Source organism: Biomphalaria glabrata, chromosome 1 (genome assembly GCF_947242115.1).
Source record: "Biomphalaria glabrata chromosome 1, xgBioGlab47.1, whole genome shotgun sequence".
In the NCBI taxonomy this organism is placed as follows: Eukaryota; Metazoa; Mollusca; class Gastropoda; family Planorbidae; genus Biomphalaria; species Biomphalaria glabrata.
The window spans coordinates 88,562,632-88,583,989 of NC_074711.1; the positions used below are offsets into that span (position 1 = coordinate 88,562,632).

The following is a 21,358-nucleotide window of genomic DNA, read 5'->3' on the forward strand; positions in this document are numbered from 1 at the left end:
CTAAATCTAGATAACTTACCTAAAAAAAAATAAGGGCACTATAAGGCAGCCTATGCTAATTTAGGGCCACCCCTGTAAACTCAGTAAAGTGCCCTAAGACAGTGAGTAAGACTAGGTTTACCGTCACTTAAATTTTCACTAAGACTAAGACTAAGTCTAAGAATACTAAAAAGTAGCCAACTAAGTTACTTAAATTAAGTTACTATCTAGAAATATGATTAATAAGTAGTCTAGTAAGCATTATTCACTCACTCAGTCAGTAAGAGTCAGTAACTGAGTAAGAGTAACAGTAGAACACTCACTATTGGACACTAACTTTTACTTTACTTATCAAAGCCATAGCCGCCATAGTCCATAGGCTTCACTACTACACTATGTGACTAATTACACTTAGTTACACGTAACACTAGTCTAGCATTTAATTTATAGAGTCTAGATCTATATCTTATTCACGATATTGTGTAGTTTTATTTTAAGATCTAGATTTATATTGACACATTTTTTTTTATTAAACACAGGTAGCGTATAATCTATTATAAAATAAGAGTCTAGATTTTATCTAATTTATTTTGACTACACCATGACTAAACTAATAGTCTAAGCATGGAACTATACTAATGGAACAACAGCTCCTAGTTTTTACTAGGGGAGTGCCGTCGCGCATCATTTTCACGCATGGTGCAATATGGAGAAATTCAGGAGGATGCAAAAGAAGAAATTTACTCCTCCAGTCACTTGGACTGACCTTCAATGAGAGTAAAACTTTCCTACGCTTTATTTTATTAGATCTCTAAAAACTTCATCCATTTTCTCACAATGTTTTGTGATTTATAAAATTTTCCTGAATAAGGGATCGTCACAAAAGTTATTTTTTTAAGGCCACCCCATTAAAATAGCTGTTTTCAGTACTTTCACATTTGGGTATTTTACACAAAATCTGGATATTTTTTTATGTACATTAAATCATTATCATCTGTCCCGCGTAACTAAATCCTCCACTTTTCCCGGTCACCAATGTTCTTAACAAGAGAGAGAGGCTGGTCCATTATTTGCGTAGTCCAGCCAGCTTTTCTTCTGACAAACCATTTTTCGTTTATTCTCTTAAAGGATATTTTTTTAAAAGTTAGTCTTACAAAATACAATTCCAAACCAACTCATGCAGTTATCGTCTTTTCACAGTAGGAGGAGTCATCCTTTTTGCCAGCCAGAGTGTTAATTGGCAAAAGTAAAAAATTCATTATTTTAATTTTTTTAGTAAATATTCACAACTATATCTTTTATATAATAATATATTTTTTTAATAATAATATCTTTTATATAGACATGCTTTAATATATCTAATAAATGATTAACGCGGCCCTACCAATATGGGTATATTAATACTTAAATCTGGGTATTTTAAATTTCGAATGCGCATTTTTAAAAAACCGAACTTATCTATAGATCTCTTATATCTAGAATAATCTAGATCTACAACACCCAGACTTAGACTATGGTTCTAGATCTATTTAAAAGATATTTTTTTAAAAATAACTCAACAGATCTAATAAAGTCATGATTTCCACTCTATTTTCTCTAGATCTAGACCATACATGAGGTCAATATGAATGTTTATAGATCTAGTATCTAGTCTACGTCTAGAACTCAGATCTATCGATCATCATCATGACTATAGTATAGTATAGTTGACTATAGACTGAGACTCTACTATAGTCTATAGACTGTATTATACTGTAACTGTATTACTAGTATTATATTAGTGTATAGTGACGGTAATTATAGTCACTATAATCAATAGTGTATTGCCTGTAGATCTAGTACCTGTACTAATATTAGTAGATGTAGATCTATAATAATAATACTTTTTAATAGTAGAAAGTAGATTTATAATCTATCTAATCTAGATCTAAATCTAGACTTCACTTTCACATCACATGATTATTGATACAGACAGTGAATGAAACGAATGCAGTGATTATATTTAATATATTATAGTTTATACTGACTTATAGCTCTACCAGTTGATTATCATCATCATCATCTGAGGTCATCTCGAATAATAATCTAGACTAGTATGTCAATGTCTCTATTAAAATAATTAATATCATCAGCCATATATCATTTTAAATATTAAAATAGTAGACATAGATTTCTATATTATAAATAGATAGATTAGATCTGATCTATAAAATATAATTTTACAAACTTTAGAAATGATTGATTTTATTTTTAATTGATCAGCCTTCTAGACTAGATCTAGCATCTCTAGCTAGACTCTAACCTGTAGTTTGTAGATCTTGGAATTGGATCGAAATTCACCTTCCTAAATTGTCTCTAAAGTCTGTAGCTGATTTGAGAGGCCCAACGAGGCAAGAGTCTATTACTATTAGTACTCTAGGCTGTCTCTTGATCTATCTAGTAGGCCTACTTAGTTAGTGCATTAGCCTTAGCCATAGTGTAGTCAAATCTTGACAACTAGTCTTCTAGATCTAAGCTTCTAGAATAATTAGATCTAAATCCAGTTTAGATTTAGAATATAAAAGTATTTTACTAGCTAAAATACTAAATCTACTGATCTAAATTCTAGATAGATATACAATATATAGATCCAGTTTAGATTTGGAATATAAAAATATTTACTAGCTAAAATTCTAAATCTACTGATCTATACTTAATATTTTAGATATTATATGACATCTACAAAAATTATTATTAAGATATAATTATAGAATCTAGACTAGTTATTTATGTACATAAAATATATAAATAAAAGATAAAATTTATGCAGGCCTAGATCCCATAAATTTATAATTGATCCAGATCTATCAGTAAAAGTTACCTTCGATGGGAAGTTTTACCCAATCTAATCTATACAAGACAATTTATAATCCATGCCTCGCGTACACCCCATACATTAAATAATAGTTCCCATTCCATGCCATGCCCAGACCCATGAGTTCATGAAATAATAAATGATGTGGTGTCAAGTTGGATCTATCCCCTGAAATTCAGCACTTTAATATAAAACTCTCATATCTAGTTAATTATTTGCTATGACACTCTGATCAACTTGGACTTGTGTGATACATATATGTTTCTTATCAGATTTAATGAATGAAGTTTTGGTGCATTTTAAGGCTACAAAAGTATCATCAGGTGCATTCTAACCATTGGTATTTTTCCTGGCAACATTTCTATTCTAGTCTGTGATAAATTATAAATTTAAAAAAATGTTTGTAATGTTTCAGTTATTAACAAGTAGAACCATGCCAACCAGTTCTGATGATGTACCAGAATGGCTCAAGGATCATACTTATACTATTTCTACTCTCTGGGCAGACATTAATAATATTAGCATCCATTCAATATTTATTGTAAGTACTACTATACAATTTTTATTTTAGTTATCTAAAAGATGTTTTATGAAGTGTGATTTTCATGGTCAAGCAACATCCAAATATCGGGGGATGGAATTTAACATTTTTCTCTAGTTTTTTTTTTATAACACTCTTAAGCAAATTCATCTTTCATGAATGCCTAATATACTTGGCTGTTGTGCAGGCCATTCCTTTACAATAAACTGTTAGATGAAATTAGGCAAAATTATGTCTGATAATTTGTATGTTTGATACAACAATGTATTCAATTTAATAATATTATTTTTTAATTTTAATGTTTTCAAAAGAAATTAGCCATTATGCCTAATTGTATAATTACAGTTATGTTTGGAAATGCAAGAAAAAGGCATGCATTCCTGACAAGTCAATGATTGGTTGCACCTCTTAAAGGTAAGGTACTGCAATTTTTCCCTATGCACTTTTCTCATAAGCTGAAGTACTTGTATTTTTGAAAAACTAGTTTTCCATGAAAATGTAAATCATAATATATGTTATAGTTGCTTTTAGATGAGTGCAATGTCCATCAAATTAACTGAATATCTGCCTTCACCTTTAGTAATAATTCATAACTATTAAGGTCAGGGCCATGTCTACACATTAACGCAGTAGCTCCTTTTAGGTACAGACTATTTTTAGAATAGCAAAATTATATAATTATACTTAATAACATATATACGTTTAGCATGGTCAACACATATGTCACACATATTTTTATTTTTTTAAAATCCTTTTATTTATTTTTATAACTAGATAACTTTCTGTTATGAGAAAAGATGAGATTCTTGGACTCCTGCATAGCACCACCAGAAAGGAAAATCCCATCATGTTGCAAAATAAAAGTCTTGGACCAATTTTAATTTAAGATATATATATTATACTGTAAGCTCTATACATATTTATGTATATCCTGTCATTCAGCCAACAGGTTTGGATTTAGTATTTCTTTAAATCTGTTTGATATTGTACTTGAAAACTATTAATCTGAGCCCCATTAAAACAATAGGGAGTGCAGTGAATGAGTGGTAAAGCACTTGGCTTCTGAACTGAGGGTTCCTGGGTTCAATTAAGACTGGGATTTTCAATTTCAGAATTCATAAGGCTAGGGATACATGGCAATAGTAAGGAATAAGTAAAGGCAGTTTGGGGATCCATGGCTGAATGGTTAAGTCATGGGTTTGAATCTCTGTGAAGACTCGGGTTAAATTTTTTTTAGATTTTTGGGTGCCCCTGAGTCCACCTAACTCTAATGGGTAGCTGACTTTTGTTTTGGAAAGTAAAGATGGTTGGTTGTTGTGCTGGCCACATGATGCACTGGCCAAAGAATCAAATGACCTTAACATCATCTGCCCTATAGATTGTGACGTCTGAAATGGGATTTTTTTTCAAAAGGTGGTTGGTTGTTGTGCTGGGTACATGACACCCTCGCTAACCATGGGGCACAGAAACTGATAAACTTTATATCATCTGCCCCATAGATTGCAAGATATGTAAGGGAAATTTTACTTTTTTAAAATTAAAATAAGAATCTATCAAAAGTAAACATAAAATATGGTGCATTCTCCTTAAAACTAAAACCTGGTGCGAAGGTTTAAAATGTTGGCAAAAAAAAGCAACATCATATATTCTTAATTCCCTTTGCAAAACTTACTGAGAAGAACATGCATGTTGTTCCCTCATAATTTTCTTGACAGAGGAAATCTTGTTTATATTAGATTTGAATTAAGCAAATTAAGAAAAAAATTATAATCATTATTTCAAATGGTTGTATCTAAACCTTATGAATTATTTTTCCGTTATAAGTATATTGAGATTAATGGATAATCATGAAATTGTAAAATAATTGCTGCTATCATTCCATTGACTAAAGAACCATAATTTTTTTTTTTTTAAATTAATTTCAAAATGATTTTTTTCAAGCATAGAGTTCACATAGATCTGTGAATTTTTTTTTTTATTTGACTAATGCTTCAATTTTATTGTATCATATTAGTTGTTAATTTTTATTACCCAGAATATTTAAAAAATGAGTACACTATTTTCATGTAATAATGTAACTTGGTATTCACACAATACTCAAAATACACCATAATCTTTAGGCCATACAGATTTGTATAAATTAACTTGTTTAAATACATTGTAAATGTATACTGTTTGGATAAGAATAAAGTTTTTCTGTAGACAATTATTGTTCAAGATTTGTTGATGCTCCTGCTTAATCAATTATATATACAGGTCATTAGTTTTAACACGTCTGATAATAAATGACAGTACAAGTTAGTGAATGAAAATTGGTCATTATTTCAGCTGCTTTAGTCCTACATCAATGTGAGGTACCAGTACTTTGATTGTGTCATGTAATAATTTAAAGCAATATTTTGAAATGAATAGTCTGTAGAATTGACAGTAAATACATTTAAGTGATGGGCTGTGATCTGCGTGAATTGGGAGCTGATCATGTATTAAATTTGTGTTTTTGATCTTTACTTCAAGTAAATGTTAATGAGCAATTAATTTTTAATGAATAAATAATTTAAAAATAAATACAAAAGAACCATAAACATCTACTTTAGTTTAATAATTTTTTTTCATCAGAACAGAATTTCCAACTTTGCATTCTTAAAATAAAATATAATTTATTAAGAGTAGAGTCAGAACACAAAATCATAGTTTTAAAATATTAAGTAAATTAAGCTAAGCTGTGATCTCTTATAAACATTTGTATATAGACTATACACAATTTAATTATTATTTTTCATCAAATTGCAGGAACTAGTAAAACCATAGTCAATGAAATAGTAATACTAGTAAATGAGATAAAAGTAAACTAAATATCATCAATGCTATTGAAGCCACACTTGTTTTTTTTTTTTTATCTAGTTTGGTGGACTGCAATTAAAGTTGCTATTAATTTTACTGATCGTCTTAGCTGAAGTGCCAGTGTCGTCTCTTTGAAACCTAAGCTTATTTTCTTGGTAACTGGAAGTCCAGATATTTGGAGTTTCATTTTAAGCACCTATACTTTCCGAAATGGCATTCCGATAGGCTAAACCATTTGCCTAACATGTCATGCACGTAAAGAGGTACCACAGAAATGCTTAGGCGCCAACTTACTTTAACTGACATAGAATAAGAGAGCACCTGGTTGCATACAGCTTCAGAACGAGACAGCTGGAGGTCACTTACAAAGGTGTGGTATACACCAATGAAAATTAATTGCCGAGGGTAGATGGCAAAAAAAAAAAAACTGATTCTACCACAGGTGGACAATGGTTATGCCTGTGCTCAGTGTGGCATAATATGTAGGTCACAGCTGGGGCTGAGTAGCCTCTGGAAACATAGCATTCCTCATAAGTCTTAGGAATCAAAGACAAGCCTATCATTTTTGTAGCATAGTTTGTAGCTTCTGTAAATGCATGAAATGCCGACACAAGTCCTCTGTGAGTTTGATGGATTATAAACATCTTACTTCTTTGCCTTATATTAAATGGTCCTTCTCTCTGTTCCTCTAGGTACTTGCGTTTATCTAAATATCATTGATATATCGTAACATGTCATCAAAATAAAAGATAGAATCTCTGCAACTCGTGTACAAGTCAGAAGTCATCAATCACACTTGCCATTTAAAAAATAACAATTTAGATTAGTCAAATTAGTGACTTATTATTCGATTCATTTAGGCCTATAAATTTTTTATTTGAATATATAATGATCCTTTACACTTTGTGACTTTACTAGTATACTTTGGAGTAGACTTGTTGAGCTAAAGTCGGAAGTACACATTGAGTTTTACTGTGATCTACTAGATTACTAGATCTAGATCTATATATATATATTATATAGTTATATTGACGTAGAGAGAGTATCTCATCAATAGTATCTGTCATATCCGATCGTGATCAGTAGGCGGCTGCAGGTTTATAGATCTATTCCATGACAAAAACCCTGGCTAGATTTAGATCTACTGGTCTAGACATCTAGATCTAACTAGAATTAAACTAGAAAACTGAATTAGAGAAGTAGCTTTCTGGATCTAGAACCAGAATCTATATTATTAATATTAGATCTAGTTGCGTCGAACGCTTAATTTTTGGTTGTTGTTTTTAATAAATGCACATAAAATACATTGTATTTTGGCAATAAAAATACCCAGTTGGTAGTCAAGTAATTCTAATAATTAATTAATGAATAGTACTATAAGTATTTGTTTTAGATCTATCAGATTCATATGACTATGACTTATTATTTATACTTATTTTGTATCGTTCGTCCAAGAAAATCTAGCTTTAGATCTATTTCATTTTAGATTAGGCTATAGTTGTTTTTTTTTTGGTCATTTTTTTTAGGCTACAATATTACCGAGATGAACTTTTTCTTTGTTTCCCACGAGACATGTATGCCTATAGCCTAGTCCTTTCGATAATAATAATAAAAAAACGATTAGAAATGCGTAGCTTGGAGTGTCAAAACTGTATTAGGCCTCCTATTTTTATTTTTATTTCGTGCAATTTAGTATATCGTAACAAATACGCATTTAGCGGAACGGTAGAAAGGTCTTCATCCAGATTTAGTGTAAATAAACCAAACACAGAAACACTGAAAGATTGTATTTTCGGAATTTAGATTCTATTTTTTTGAAAAAATGTGGCATTTTATAGGGTGGTCGAAAAAAATAACTTTTGTGACGATCTCTTATTCGGGAAAATTGTATCTTTTATATCAGATAGTCAGAAAATGGATGAAGTTTTTACACATCTAATCAAATAGAGCGTACGAAAGTTTTACACTCATTGCAAGGGACTGACGGAGTAAATCTCTTCTTTGGCATCATCATGGATTTCTCCACATTGCACCATGCGCTAAAATGATGCGCGACGGCACTTCGACTCTCTTTGGCTTTGTAAAAAACTCGAAGCTGGTGTTCCATTAGTATAGTTCCATGCCTCAACTAAATGCATTAGTGCTATTATAAAAACCTTGACCTTCATCTGCCTCCAGAATATTTGTAACCTCAAGTCTTCAAAAACTCTTGTAAGATTTTTAAAAAATCACGATAAACTTTCAGTTGAAACCACATAATGAAATATTCTGTCTGCGATCTCTAAACTCTAAATTTGCGTATATTTGTTTTATTATAATTTTCAACTTTTATTTGTGTTACCCTCAAGATGACCCGATTAATTACTTTTTTTCCCACTTAGAGTCGAAGCTAAGCTAATTAAATCAAGGATTCAAAGACGCAGACTTTAATATGACCTTCGCCTTCACTTCAAATCATTCATTTCTTCCACTGTGTATATTAGTTTATCTCGAGTGTTTTTTACTTTCGGTACACAAAGAAATCAAAAAGTTTGTCCGGAATTTCTTTGAAGTGAATTCTTTTTTTGCAAGAAAATTTCATTAACTAAAATATAAAATGAAATAAAGTCTAAGTCTAAGATGAGCTGACCACTTGGGTCAGCTACTTTGAATCTGAAACTTTGGGATCAAAGCTCAGGTCATTGAACTACAGACTCCTACAGCTCTAGGTAGACTCACGCACAAATTAAATCAGTGACTTATAAACATGAACACAGAGCCTCACAGAATACACACACACACACACACACACACACACACAAAGAATAAGATAAGAAAAGATAACTTTTATTGATCCAATAAAATTGAAATTCAGCGTAACTACTGTACATCAACAATATAGATGCACGATATAGATGCACATACGAACGACATTCACACAAGAAAAAAACCCACACATAACCAGCTCTTTATAAATAGACTTCTATGTACTTCTCGATGACGACAGAATGTTAATTTTCAATGTTGGTCATCCAGGGTCAATTATTACTGAATGTTTTAATTTTCTTTTTTGATACAATCATGGATGTACGAATAAACAGTTGAGGTAAGTTCATCTGTCTGGGCAGTTGTTTACAAACATGCCCCAATCTGTTTGCTCCAGACAACTTTGTAGCTGTAAAACAGCGTCGTCAGACCATGACTGGATGGACTGTACTTCGGGTTTTGTTGTTTTTAAAACCGGTTTGTGCGTGGGTGTAAGATGGATCATTGTGTGGTCCGACTCTCCGAGGGGAAATGACGATCGAGATGTGTAGGCCATTTTTATGTTGCTATAGCACATGTCCAAGGTTTTAGCGTGCCGTGTGGGAATACACACACCGAACATATTGATGCACTCAGTTTTTAAAATGTAAGGAATAATTTGACCTTGACATTAACAATGTTCGCTATGCTGTCAACCCGTTCCAACCCGTACAACCCACCGGGACCAGCCTTGCATCATTCTAGGCCATTCTAGGCCCTAGGCAAAGTGAATGCAAACAGCAAAAAAAAAAAATTGATTAAAAAACTGCCCATTTATATCTAAAGAAAAAAATAATTGAAATGCACATATCTCGATGTATGCAGTAAAGTAGTAAACATAGAGTCATATTGTTCTATTATGTTTGAGGTCTGATCGAATTTATTTTTTCTCTAAATATTTTTAGTCCTGTCCGAACCCCCCTCCAACCAATTTGGAAGGCCTAGGCCAGGGGTGGGCAAAATTACACACATGCGGCCCGCCGAAGTGTTTTATGCGGCCCGAGAACACCTACAGATATCAGGTGTGCCCACAAATTATTCATATAAAATGCAAATATATTAGAATAAATAATTGTAAATATTTATATAAATTATTGAAACCTCTGATTCTTATCAAAAAGAAACAAAAAGAAATATTCTTAATTGGCAATATTTCGAAACATTCAGTCAAGCCAGTATTTATTGAATGCTAGGAAAAAACTGTGTTGAAAGTGTTGGGTCAGCTTGGAACAAGATGGCAAGTGTAACTTGTATAACAACTAATGGAGCCCGTGATTTGACATAGAAAAATAGTGGGTATTTTTTTTAAATTAAAGAACAATATCTCAAGCATACATTCTAAACCGGAATGTTTTCACAAAGCTGCATTGAATATTAAGCATATTTTTGAACAATTAATTCCGGTTATCACACTTATCACAGCAAGAGGTATTTGCCACAGGAAGCTCCTAGAAGTACTTGGTGAGTTGGAAACAAAACATTTTGAAGTTCGGTACCACAGTGTCACAGTCCAGTTTTAGAACCCCTGTGACATGAAGTGACACTCAGTCACCTATCTTAATATTTCGTGCTGATAACGCGAATGTCGTGGGTTCGGTCCCCATACTGGCCACCAAATGTCACTGGCCTAGCATGGGCAAGGTATTCAGAAGAATATGGAATCTCAAGAAATTGTTAAGTTCCCTGAAGGACTTAGACTTTGTAACTAATATTTCTAATAAAGAGTGGAAGACAGACTTCATGTTTTTTTCTTCATTTGAATATAAAATGTATGTGCATGTTAAATCTTTTCAAAGTTATCCCATATCTCCAGGCAAGAAAGTGAACACGATTTGGTCATTTTCCTTTGCTGAAAGGGTGAAACTATTTCTAGCGACATAGTGAAAAGTACAAGATTTATTTGGATTCCTTGATTTGTGGAATTTAAAAGCAAATTTTAAGTTTTCAATACACAGAGCTCACCATTTAGTGCGGAAGCTGATTCGGCTCCAGAGGACATAACTCCAAGCCTGGTCGTGCGGTTTGCACGCTGGACTGTCGTTCAGACCTTGCCCGCTCCCATCCCCCTTCTTCCTGCGGGAGGTTTGGACTAGGAAGTAATTATCTTCAACTCAGAAGGAACATCCGAAACATGTAAAACATTTTACATTTTACAAGCAAATTATGACATGAATGAGAAGCTCCAGCCTGTTCTTCCACAGGAGTTTAATTGAAACCAGAAGCTGTATTTCCATTCTAAAAAAAAACTTTGCTGCTAATTTATTACACTACTTGGGCCCTCAGACATCTTTGAACAAGAATTATTCTTTTGTTTGAAAATGAACAAGTGTAACAAAAGGTCGATGCTGACTGACTGTAATTGGACAGATGGCCGTGCGGTTTGCGCGCTGGACTGTCGTTCGGATTTATCGATGGTCGAGGGTTCAAATCCTGCCCGCTCCCATCCCCCGTCGTCCTGCGGGAGGTTTGGACTTGTGAAGTAACATCCGAAACATGTAAAACATTTTACAAACAGACAAACAGATAACAACTTATTTTCCAGTAAGCTAGTTCCATAGTTCCGAAAAATATGCAAAAGTGCAAACAGTTAAATAATTCACATAAAGTGCAACTGTTTATTCTTGATGAAATGGGACAATAAGGAAATAGACAGAAATAATCGTAAAATTAGATTCAGAAATTGATAGCTCTTGTTGTAATTCCTAAATTTGGAGTGTAAAAAATGATATGTAATGTATTATTCAATATAAATGAGAAATAATAAACATTATACACAGTCAGCTAGGTTATTTTTGTAACTTGCAAGTACATATTTTATATGCATACATGCGCCCCCTCCCCCATGTTGAAATTTTATTTAATGCGGCCCTCAATAGAAAAAGGTTGCCCACCCCTGCCCTAGGCAGCTGCCTAGTTAGCCTATGCCTAAGGCCGGCACTGATCCCACTGAACCCGATACAGTCCTGCTTTCAACCAATTTCACTCAGTGGTTACTTGCTTTTGGTAAAGTCAGTTATACTATAAGAGACACTTCTTGTTTTGATCCCCCGATAGAAAGTAGCATTTGAAAATAAGGGGAAATAATAAAGAAAAAAAAAAGATTTCATTATCGTTTCAATACATTGAACATTAAAGAATATAAAAAAACTGCCTTTTTAAATTGACTAATAAGTTCAGGCCACTACAATAAAAGACTCGATGGAAATAATTCTCTAATAAGACAAACCACAAAAACAACCAAAAATAAATACATAAATAAAAAAGAATTCAAAGTTTCGTTAGTTACTTACAAGGATGTGTTTGCAAAAAGAATTTAATATAACCTGGCGATCCGTTTAATTGATTATCTTTTTACATTTTCCTTCACATCTAGGTAGGTGATTCTCACACCAGGGGTTCTCAACCTGGGGATCGCGACCCCTTTTGGGCTCGAATGACCATCAGAGATTTGGGTTTTAAAAATTTTTCTTCGATTTATCATCTGATTTTTTTTTAAACAAGCATAGTTAGTACCATAGGTGATAAACATTTCCATTTGATATAACAAAATAAAAGGACATTGCCCGAATACATTATAAGCATGCTAAATATGAAAACATCGCCAAACAAAAATTTAATAAAAAATTAGGGTGATATATTTAAGAAGACGGCCATTTTGCTAGAGGATAAAGATGGAAATTTGAGTTAGTGAGTGTAACATCATTGTGTGAAGGTAGATATGTCTATTTTCATTGATAGTCTGTACTGAGTTTGATGGCTTCAAAATGTACTGCTATTTCACACTGATGAGATGTGATTGTCGAGAGGCTAGGGTTCTAAAAAATGTTTATTTTTAATCTTTGTGAAGAAGTTTGTTTTTTTATATTAGAAAGAAAAAGCACAGAACATAGCAGACCTGGTAGACATCTTTGTCACCTTGAATAATTAAATGTTGCAATGCAAGGATTCAAATAAATTATGCCTCGATTTGTCTGAAAAGATCAGATATAGAAATAATGATAAAGATTTTATAACATTAGCAAATTTTCATTTACCTAGTTCTTTGAACGAAAAAAAACAACCCAACGGTTGGGGGTCGCTGTCTAGTAGGGAATCGTTTTAAGGGGTCGCGGCAACAAAAAGGTTGAGAACCGCTGCTCTAGACCCTCAGGGGCTACTCTGAGCAAAGAGCGATTTCTGGAAAAAGTCTGACATTACGTATTGTAAGATCATGAAACTTTGTTTTTGTCTTGTGTGTTTTTGATAATGTAAACTTTTTTATTCACTTCTGAAAAAAAAAAACAATGTAGCTCCAATGAATGCAATCATCAAACGCCATACACTATTTAATGTACACATATGTGGGAAGCGTGGTCGAGAGGCTAAGTGCGCTTGAACTTGGCTTGTTTTGGCTACCTAGAAGGGGGCTCGATGTTCGGGCAGAGTTGCGTTTACTGAGCGCCTAAAGGCAGCACGGAAAACCAACTCCTAGATACCCCCCCCCCCCCCCACTGGTCCACAAATGAGATTGGACCAAAGCGCTCTGAGCATGCTATAAGCATGAAAGTAGCGCTATATAAAAGCTATAATAATAATAACCATATCACTTTACTACATCGATACTCCCTTGTCCTCCTTCTCCCTCTCCCTCCTCTTCTTTGATGACTCCCTCAGCCAGCCTCATGTTCAATCCTCTCCACCTCTCTCTATTCTACAGCCAAGACGGTGAAGCTTCAAACAATTCTGCTCATGCGGGTGATAGGAGAGGGCGCTTTCGGCCGTGTCTTCCTCGGGACATGCGCACACCTGATCAAGAAGAACGAGTTCACCATTGTGGCGGTTAAAACGCTGAAAGGGAACAGCAGCGAGTCGTTGAAGCGGGACTTTGAGCGGGAAGCGGAGATGCTGTCCTCGCTGGAGCACGAGAATATCGTCACGTTCTATGGCGTCTGCACCGAAAGTGACCAGTGGATGATGATCTTTGAGTTCATGGAAAATGGGGATCTCAACAAATTTCTTAGGTACTTTTCCTATTCTCAAAAGTGTATAGTGCACGGCTGAAACTATCTTATCTTATAAACGCTGAAACTATCTTATCGTATGAACGCTGAAACTATCTTATCTTATAAACGCTGAAATTATCTTATCTTATAAACGCTGAAACTATCTTATCTTATAAACGCTTAAACTATCTTATCTTATAAACGCTGAAAATATCTTATCTTATAAACGTCTGAAACTATCTTATCTTATAAACGCTGAAATCATCTTATCTTATAAACGATGAAATCATCTTATCTTATAAATGCTGAAATCATCTTATCTTATAAACGCTGAAATTATCTTATCTTATAAACGCTGAAGCTATTTTATCTTATAAACGCTGAAACTATCTTATTTTATAAACGCTGAAACTATCTTATCTTATAAACACTGAAACTATCTTATCTTATAAACGCTGAAACTATCTTATCTTATAAACGCTGAAACTATCTTATCTTATAAACGCTGAAACTATCTTATCTTATAAACGCTGAAACTATCTTATCTATAAACGCTGAAACTATCTTATCTTATTAATTACAGACATTCCTTCCTCTTGTCGTGAATGCTAATAAGAGACTAAACTTTGTTTTCCTTGCTGATTCAGCAACCTTTATGCTCTACTATAGGCACCAGGAAAGAAGACGCACTTATACGAATTTCTCCTAGCATAGAGAATAAGAAATGTGCCTTTATTATTGTCTATAGACTGAACCACTTCCATTAATTAATTATTTTCATTGCTCGCCATAGGTGGCTTGTAATATTTTCTTAATTTGGCACAATGTGTTCAGGGGAAAGCATTCGACAACCAAGCTATGGTTACTAGGCGCACTCGGTCGTCCCAGCTCAAATAGGGTTGTATATTACTAAGGTCATTGTCTTTCTATAAAAACAAAGGAGTTTAAAATATTCAGAATTTAAGTAGATTCTTCGTGTTAATAATACTCTGTCATCCCGGAGGAAAAAAAAAGAGATTTTTTAAAAATTTGTAACCAAACTTTCTCATTGTACTTTATAAGTACCTGTACATTACTTGTGACATTATTTAGACTAATACGGCAACACTCTGCTACGGCTAGTTACATCTCTGCAGTGTAAATAACCTTCAACAACAGACTTGTCCAGTGAAAGCTTTTTTTTTCTAATTGTAACCCGATAGTTTTGGTGTTGGGTGGGAAGTCGAAAGTGATTCTTAACCGGATGTTGACTTCCTCTCGAAAAACGATACCCAGTCTCCTCCCAGCGGGTCATATCCGTAGATGCCTGGCTCTTTTGGAGTTTACTATTAGTCTGCGGTGACGAGGCCCATAATACTCGTGCCGGAAGTGTACATGGGCCCAAGACCCGGAAGGCTAAAAAATGGTGTAGACATCACTGATTTAGACAATACTAGAGGTCGCGTAATATAATAGGTCAAAAAACCGCTTGGCCACCTGTCAAGGGGGCTCGAGTTTAAATCCCGATTAGAGCTGAGTTGTGTTTGCCTAAAGGCAGCACGGAAACCTACTCCCAGATACTTCCTTTCCCCCACTGGTCCACAAAAGAGATTGGACCAAAGTGCACCGAGCATGATAAAAGCATGAAAGACCTTCACCACCGTCACCTTAGTCTGTTGAACCGTTGGGGCACTATAGATGATCTGTCGTCCATCTTTCTTCTTTCCTCTGTCTTTCGACTTAAGTAGAATCTATTTCACTACCGGCCAGTCGGACCAGTCCATTCTTTTATGTTGTCTTCCTATCACTTTCTCTGTCTGCATTTTCTTCCCTTTCCTGGTACTGTTGTGATATGGCCAGAAAGTGTTAGTTTGCGTTTTTCGACAGTGGTCAGAAAGTGTTAGTTTGCGTTTTTCGACAGTGGTCAGCAGGTCATCGTGGAGCCTTATTGCCATGTTTCGAATCTTTGCATTTAAGATATTTAAAAAGTTTACTTAATTTTTTTTTCTGCAAACTTTAAATGGTCCCATTCTGGCCACTTCTGGCATGACTCGGCGCCTCTGTTTCTTTTCCTGTTTCTCTTTTAAAGAGACTTCTGTTCATCTCTTGTCTTTGCGATTACTTCAGAATGCATGGGCCTGATGCTGCAATGCTGAGAGCTGGAGATATGAGCCAAGAACTTCAACAGCAGCTTACAAAAGAGCAGTTGATGAAGATTGTCATTCAGGTGAGGTCTTACTGATCAACTGAATTACTCTCGCCGTTATAATTAATAATTATCCACTTTTAATGCATGTCTTTTTTATTTGTACTGGATGATAACTTTCACTATATGTAAAATTGTATGAACGAATGCTAATTTGCTGCTAATTGTAAAAAACTCGAAGCTGGTGTTCCATTAGTATAGTTCCATGGTTAAATCATGGAACTATACTAAATCTCTCTTCTTTAATTCAGAAAAATATATTTATCAGAATAACTAACAAACAATTCAACTAAAAAGTCAAATCAGTTCATCACAAATCAAGTCTCTTGTGTTTTTTAACTATTCTGCCTGAGCGTGTTACGTAAGGTTCGCGTGGTCTAGAGTTGTTAGAAGAAGCAGTGTCTAGTGGCGGCTCAACATCTAGTGTAGTTTGTAATCTTGGACTCTCTAGATATGGTGATTATGTTTTGTATATAATATTGTAAACGGTACGTCATATAACCTTGGTTGTAAGACTTAAAGAATTCTATGTTTATTTATTATTTTACTATTATTTCATTGGTTGGCACAGAGTGACAGCGCTTGAAGTTTTGTTATTGTTGACAGGGGACCGGAGTTTTGTGATAGCATAGTAGGAGCCATTATAAGGCAGTTCTGATAGTTAATGTATATTTAGGAATTCAGCTTTTGTTGGCGTTATCTACGGTTATAATTTATTCCTATTTCTTTATTAAATATTTCTTATTTCTAATGCATCCCTGGTGTTCTTGAAGTATTGCATACGTAATGTATCCATGTCAAAGTCATAGGCTAGGAGTTCACAACAATCACAACACTAGATCTTTGTTACAAATATGCTGTGGCGTGACTATAGGGATTAGGGAGCGTGGGTTGCTTGGTCGCTTTAAGAGCCCCTGCTATTTTACATTCGATCTCATGACATAGATAAGTGTCTAATGTGTGGAATACATGCAGCAGTGTCACTAATTTATATCACAAAGCGAACAGCAAGATTACATGGCAGTGGCGTAAAATTTAATATTTAATGAATATAAAATTCGGACACTGATTTGGGAGCTCCCCCCCCCCTCTCAATTAGGGGTGCAGGGGGGACATTTAAATTTGGACTCTTTTCCTCCCTTACCTACGCCACATGGTACATGAGAGCTATGCAAATGTTATTTCTTAAAGTGCTCTAAGTGGTTAATAAAACGTAGGCAATTAAATTTTTATGTAACATCACATTCCCCTTTTTTTTTGGCGAATGTTTCGACGTACATCAAATGTTTCCTTGGTGTTCCTACTCTCATTACACAGAGCTTGGTGGGCAGGGTATTCTCAACCCCAAACCTGTAGATACTTTTTAAACCTGTATTACATTTCATTGATTTAAAAAAATGTCCCTGCCTGCAGAGTTTAAGTCCTAGAGAAACTCTAAAACTTTCAATGATTGGTGGGAAGCGTGGATCGAGAGGCCAAGTGCGCTTGAACTTGGCTTGTCTTGGCTGGAGGTTCGACACCCGACTCGGGCAGAGTTGCGTTTACTGAGCGCCTAAAGGCAGCACGGAAAACCAACTCCTAGATACCCCCTCCCCCCCCTCCCACTGGTACACAAATTAGATTGGACCAAAGCGCTCTGAGCATGCTATAAGCATCAAAGTAGCGCTATATAAAAGCTATAATAATAATGATTTTACAAAACCTTTTTTTTCAAATTGTTTATTCGTGGATACTTCAAAAGCTTAAAACCTAAGTGGGTGGAGGGAATACTCGAAAATGGCTTTAACGATTCTCCTATAAATTTGGCAGTAGTTATAGGTTTCGTTTTGAAAAAGAATTACTAGCTGGGAAAATTCTAGTTTGACCGATTTCATTTTTGGAAAGAAAAAAAAATTAAAGTTTGGTTGGACAACGAGAATACATGTATCTTGAACGGACTGGACGTCTCGTGATATTTCCACCTTCTATAATTTAATGGTCAGGAACATTTTGCGCATCGTTTTCTAAATCTACATCTAGGACTATCAATGGAACATTATTAAGTCTAATACATATTGTAGTAACTCCAGTGGCGGACTGAAAGGGTTAGTGTGTGTTCGGCCTACTGACACACACCACTCAGGCCAATCACACGGGTCAACGGCTGTCGATAGACAAGGGACAGTACTGCTAGTTCACGCAAATATGACGAGTATTATGGTCATGTGACCGAAAACCTTCACGGTGTAACAGTTGAGTCCAGGACAACAATGCAGTAAAAACTGTGCGGTACCCTGTGAGTCCTCGAGAATGTAGCTGTACGAGCTAGAGAGACTTGTAGAGTTTAGCAGGCAGTCCTGTTGTGTAGCAAAGCATTCGAAGTTAGTGTAGCCAATTGTGTTTATAGGCTGTTATTAATGTTGATGTATTTGTAATTAAATCGCCACATTGTTTATCGAAGCTCTTGTTGTCAAGTTTTTGTATTAGATGTGCTGTTGTGTTGTGTTTGACAGAGTTTACAGAAGGCCTGGATAAGAAGATCGTAACAATAATGAACATTCGCTTAACCAGGATTCTTTCTGGGGGGGGGGGTGGAGAGAAAATGGGTCGAGTGGGGAGTAAATAATGTTTAAATAATTTGTAGGACGTAACCATCTTCTTTTTTGAAGTAACGTCTGTATTATATAAGATAAGATAACACTAACATTCATTAGTAATTAAGTGAAAAATAATCGCTCTATAATAAGTCTTATAAAGGAGGTACTGACTTTAAAAAAAACAACAGTATTGTTAATGTTTTTCTTATTAAATTGAAAGTTAATCGATTTAACAACTAAATATTTCGATGCTAATCGTGAAGTTAGGAAACTAGTCAACTAGTCTTTAATTACCAGTATTTGACTATCTGATAATGTGTTTGCCGTCAACAGATTGCCAGTGGTCTTGAATACCTGGCGTCGCAACATTTTGTCCACAGGGATGTGGCCACCAGAAATTGTCTGGTGGGCGCTGACCTGGTGGTGAAGCTGGGCGACTTTGGAATGTCCAGGGATATTTATTGTACAGACTACTACAAAGTGAGTATAGCGCTACATTTTACGGCCTTTTAAATATCCTACTTATAATAGAGTGTGGGATGTGTGGTTGAGAGAGGAAAAAAAAACGCTTGGCTACTGTTATGGAATGTGTGTGTGTTTCTATGGTGATGGTGATAAGACGTTAGCTATTGGTTGGTGGCTATGCAGTGTGAATGATGCAAGATAAAGCGGAACAGTGTAATGTAAAACAGGTCCAACAAACTGTCATAAGCTCGTTATGTACGCAAGACAACTCCAGGACGCCTGAGTGTAAAGAGCTGTTTTTATTTATTGTTTTATTTATTACTTATTTAGATTTCTTTCAAATATAAGTTTATTTCGTTTGAAGTTAAATTTCTCTTTATTGTAATTAAAGTTCTATTTAGTTTTGTTCACAAAGAAATTACTCAAGTAATTTCATGTTTTATAAGTAAAAAAATATAATACGCCTACAGCGGTTTAGTTGTCTACCAACAGTTTGGTGCTATGAGTCAACAACCTTCAACAACAGCTACCTATCAAGGAGGTTTGTGTTCGAATCCCGTCTCGATCTGAGTTGCGTTTGCTGAGCGCCCATATTGCAGCACGGACACCTTCTGTCTCAGTGGTTAAGACAATGTAAAACAGGTCCAACAAGAGTTCCATACATTTCGTACACCAAATGATCTGTCTCAGTTGTTAAGACAAGACTCATGCTTTAAAGAAGTATATTTCTCAACTAACTAAAATCAGTATTTATCTAACTGTTATAAAGACACCCCCCCCCCCTTTTCGACATGACTAGATCTTTTTCAATGATTCTTTGTTTTTGTCTTCCCGTTGCTTTTCTGTCTGCCTCTTCTTCTTTTCCCTGGTATTGGTTCCCTGCAAGAAGGTCTTTGCCAGATCTCTGGACCTCATGAAGGATATGCCTTAGAGTTTAAGTTTGAGTTATATTACAATATTCCGCAGTTCGTCGTGGGCCCCCTTCCCAGATTCAAAAATGTATGTTTGCACCTTCCTTAGCCATCTTGAGTATCAAGAGGTTTTGTGTCTTTCTCCTTATTTTGTCCAGCAAACGCGCTAATTTATTTTCATTCACATGACCCTGTATAATTAAGACCATCTGCTATTCTTTAAGGTAGACGGTACTGCTATAATCCCTGTCCGGTGGATGCCTCCAGAGAGCATCATGTACAGGACATTCACTGTGGAGTCTGATGTCTGGAGTTTTGGTGTCACACTCTGGGAGGTCTACACTTATGGCAAACAGCCTTGGTTTGAGTACTCCAACATAGAGGTAAATACTTGACGCACACGAACTTAGGTTATAAAGTCATGTTGTTGTCTTGTCAGGGTTGGGTAAGATCAGTCAGGTCATGATGTTCTTGATCTATGCCGTTTGGACTTCTAAATTGTGAAGAGAGATTTAGCGAGAGTCCACAAAAAATGACTCTGTTTCAGCCACTTACATCATAGGGGTAACTTCTAACCTGTATAAATGATCAATAAAATGTGTCTTCAAAAATATACTCTCGAGCTACCTTTCCCATCAAGACCTGTGTCTAGACCTAGATGTAAGTAATAATCAACTGCATCTCTCAAAATAAATTCAAACTTCCGGTCTTCAACTCTCTGCCCTTGATCTGATCTATCTAACTAATTACTGATCAGTTATTTCTTCATAACACTACAGTTTTCACACAATACAAAGATATCAATTTTAATTATTCTATGTTACTAAATTTGCTTACAATACAAGAATTTTTTTCCATGTGTTCTCTATTGAAGATGTTCACACTAAAAAGCTAATCATAGTAACCTCTTTTTCTTCACACCTTGATTTGTAAGCTTCCGTTTACGTTCTTTAAGCACTAAGATTCAATAACAAGGAAAAAGAAGAGAAAGCGATTTGAAGTAGTATTGTGGCGATGTAATGGAAGCTTAAGAAAAACGTTGGAAATGAAAAGAAGAAAATTTGGGGAGAGATTTTGAAAGAAATAGACAAAATTAACCAGGTCAAGGACGCCAGATTAAAAGATCACTTGCCAACTAAAATTTTTTTTTTTGCTCCAAGCGAAACATATTAGAAATTATAAATATATTCTACAGCTGAAAAATGCACACACATAATAATATGGTTCAATAAAATCCTCG

General features: G+C 34.8%; 1 protein-coding gene and 1 long non-coding RNA gene across 5 annotated transcripts in view; both read left to right on the forward strand.

Moving 5' to 3' along the window:
- The window catches only part of LOC106063469 (putative neurotrophin receptor LTRK 1), a 119,467-nt gene that overhangs the window by 93,263 nt on the left and 4,846 nt on the right, over positions 1-21,358 (forward strand). For both annotated transcript variants that reach the window (XM_056018416.1, XM_056018417.1), the window contains 4 exons: positions 13,696-13,999; positions 16,088-16,187; positions 19,076-19,222; positions 20,343-20,501. In XM_056018416.1, coding sequence (XP_055874391.1) covers positions 13,696-13,999; positions 16,088-16,187; positions 19,076-19,222; positions 20,343-20,501 — 710 coding nt within the window. The remainder of the gene's footprint in view (positions 1-13,695; positions 14,000-16,087; positions 16,188-19,075; positions 19,223-20,342; positions 20,502-21,358) is intronic.
- Positions 1,321-5,580, forward strand: LOC129924251 (uncharacterized). 3 transcript variants are annotated; one of them, XR_008776256.1, is made up of 5 exons: positions 1,321-1,597; positions 1,905-2,072; positions 3,249-3,374; positions 3,720-3,788; positions 4,149-5,580. It is a non-coding gene; the product is annotated as an uncharacterized LOC129924251 (long non-coding RNA). The 3 variants fall into 3 exon arrangements; XR_008776255.1 differs by lacking the exon at positions 1,321-1,597 and having other exon boundaries at positions 1,779-2,072; XR_008776254.1 differs by lacking the exons at positions 1,321-1,597; positions 1,905-2,072 and having other exon boundaries at positions 2,095-3,374.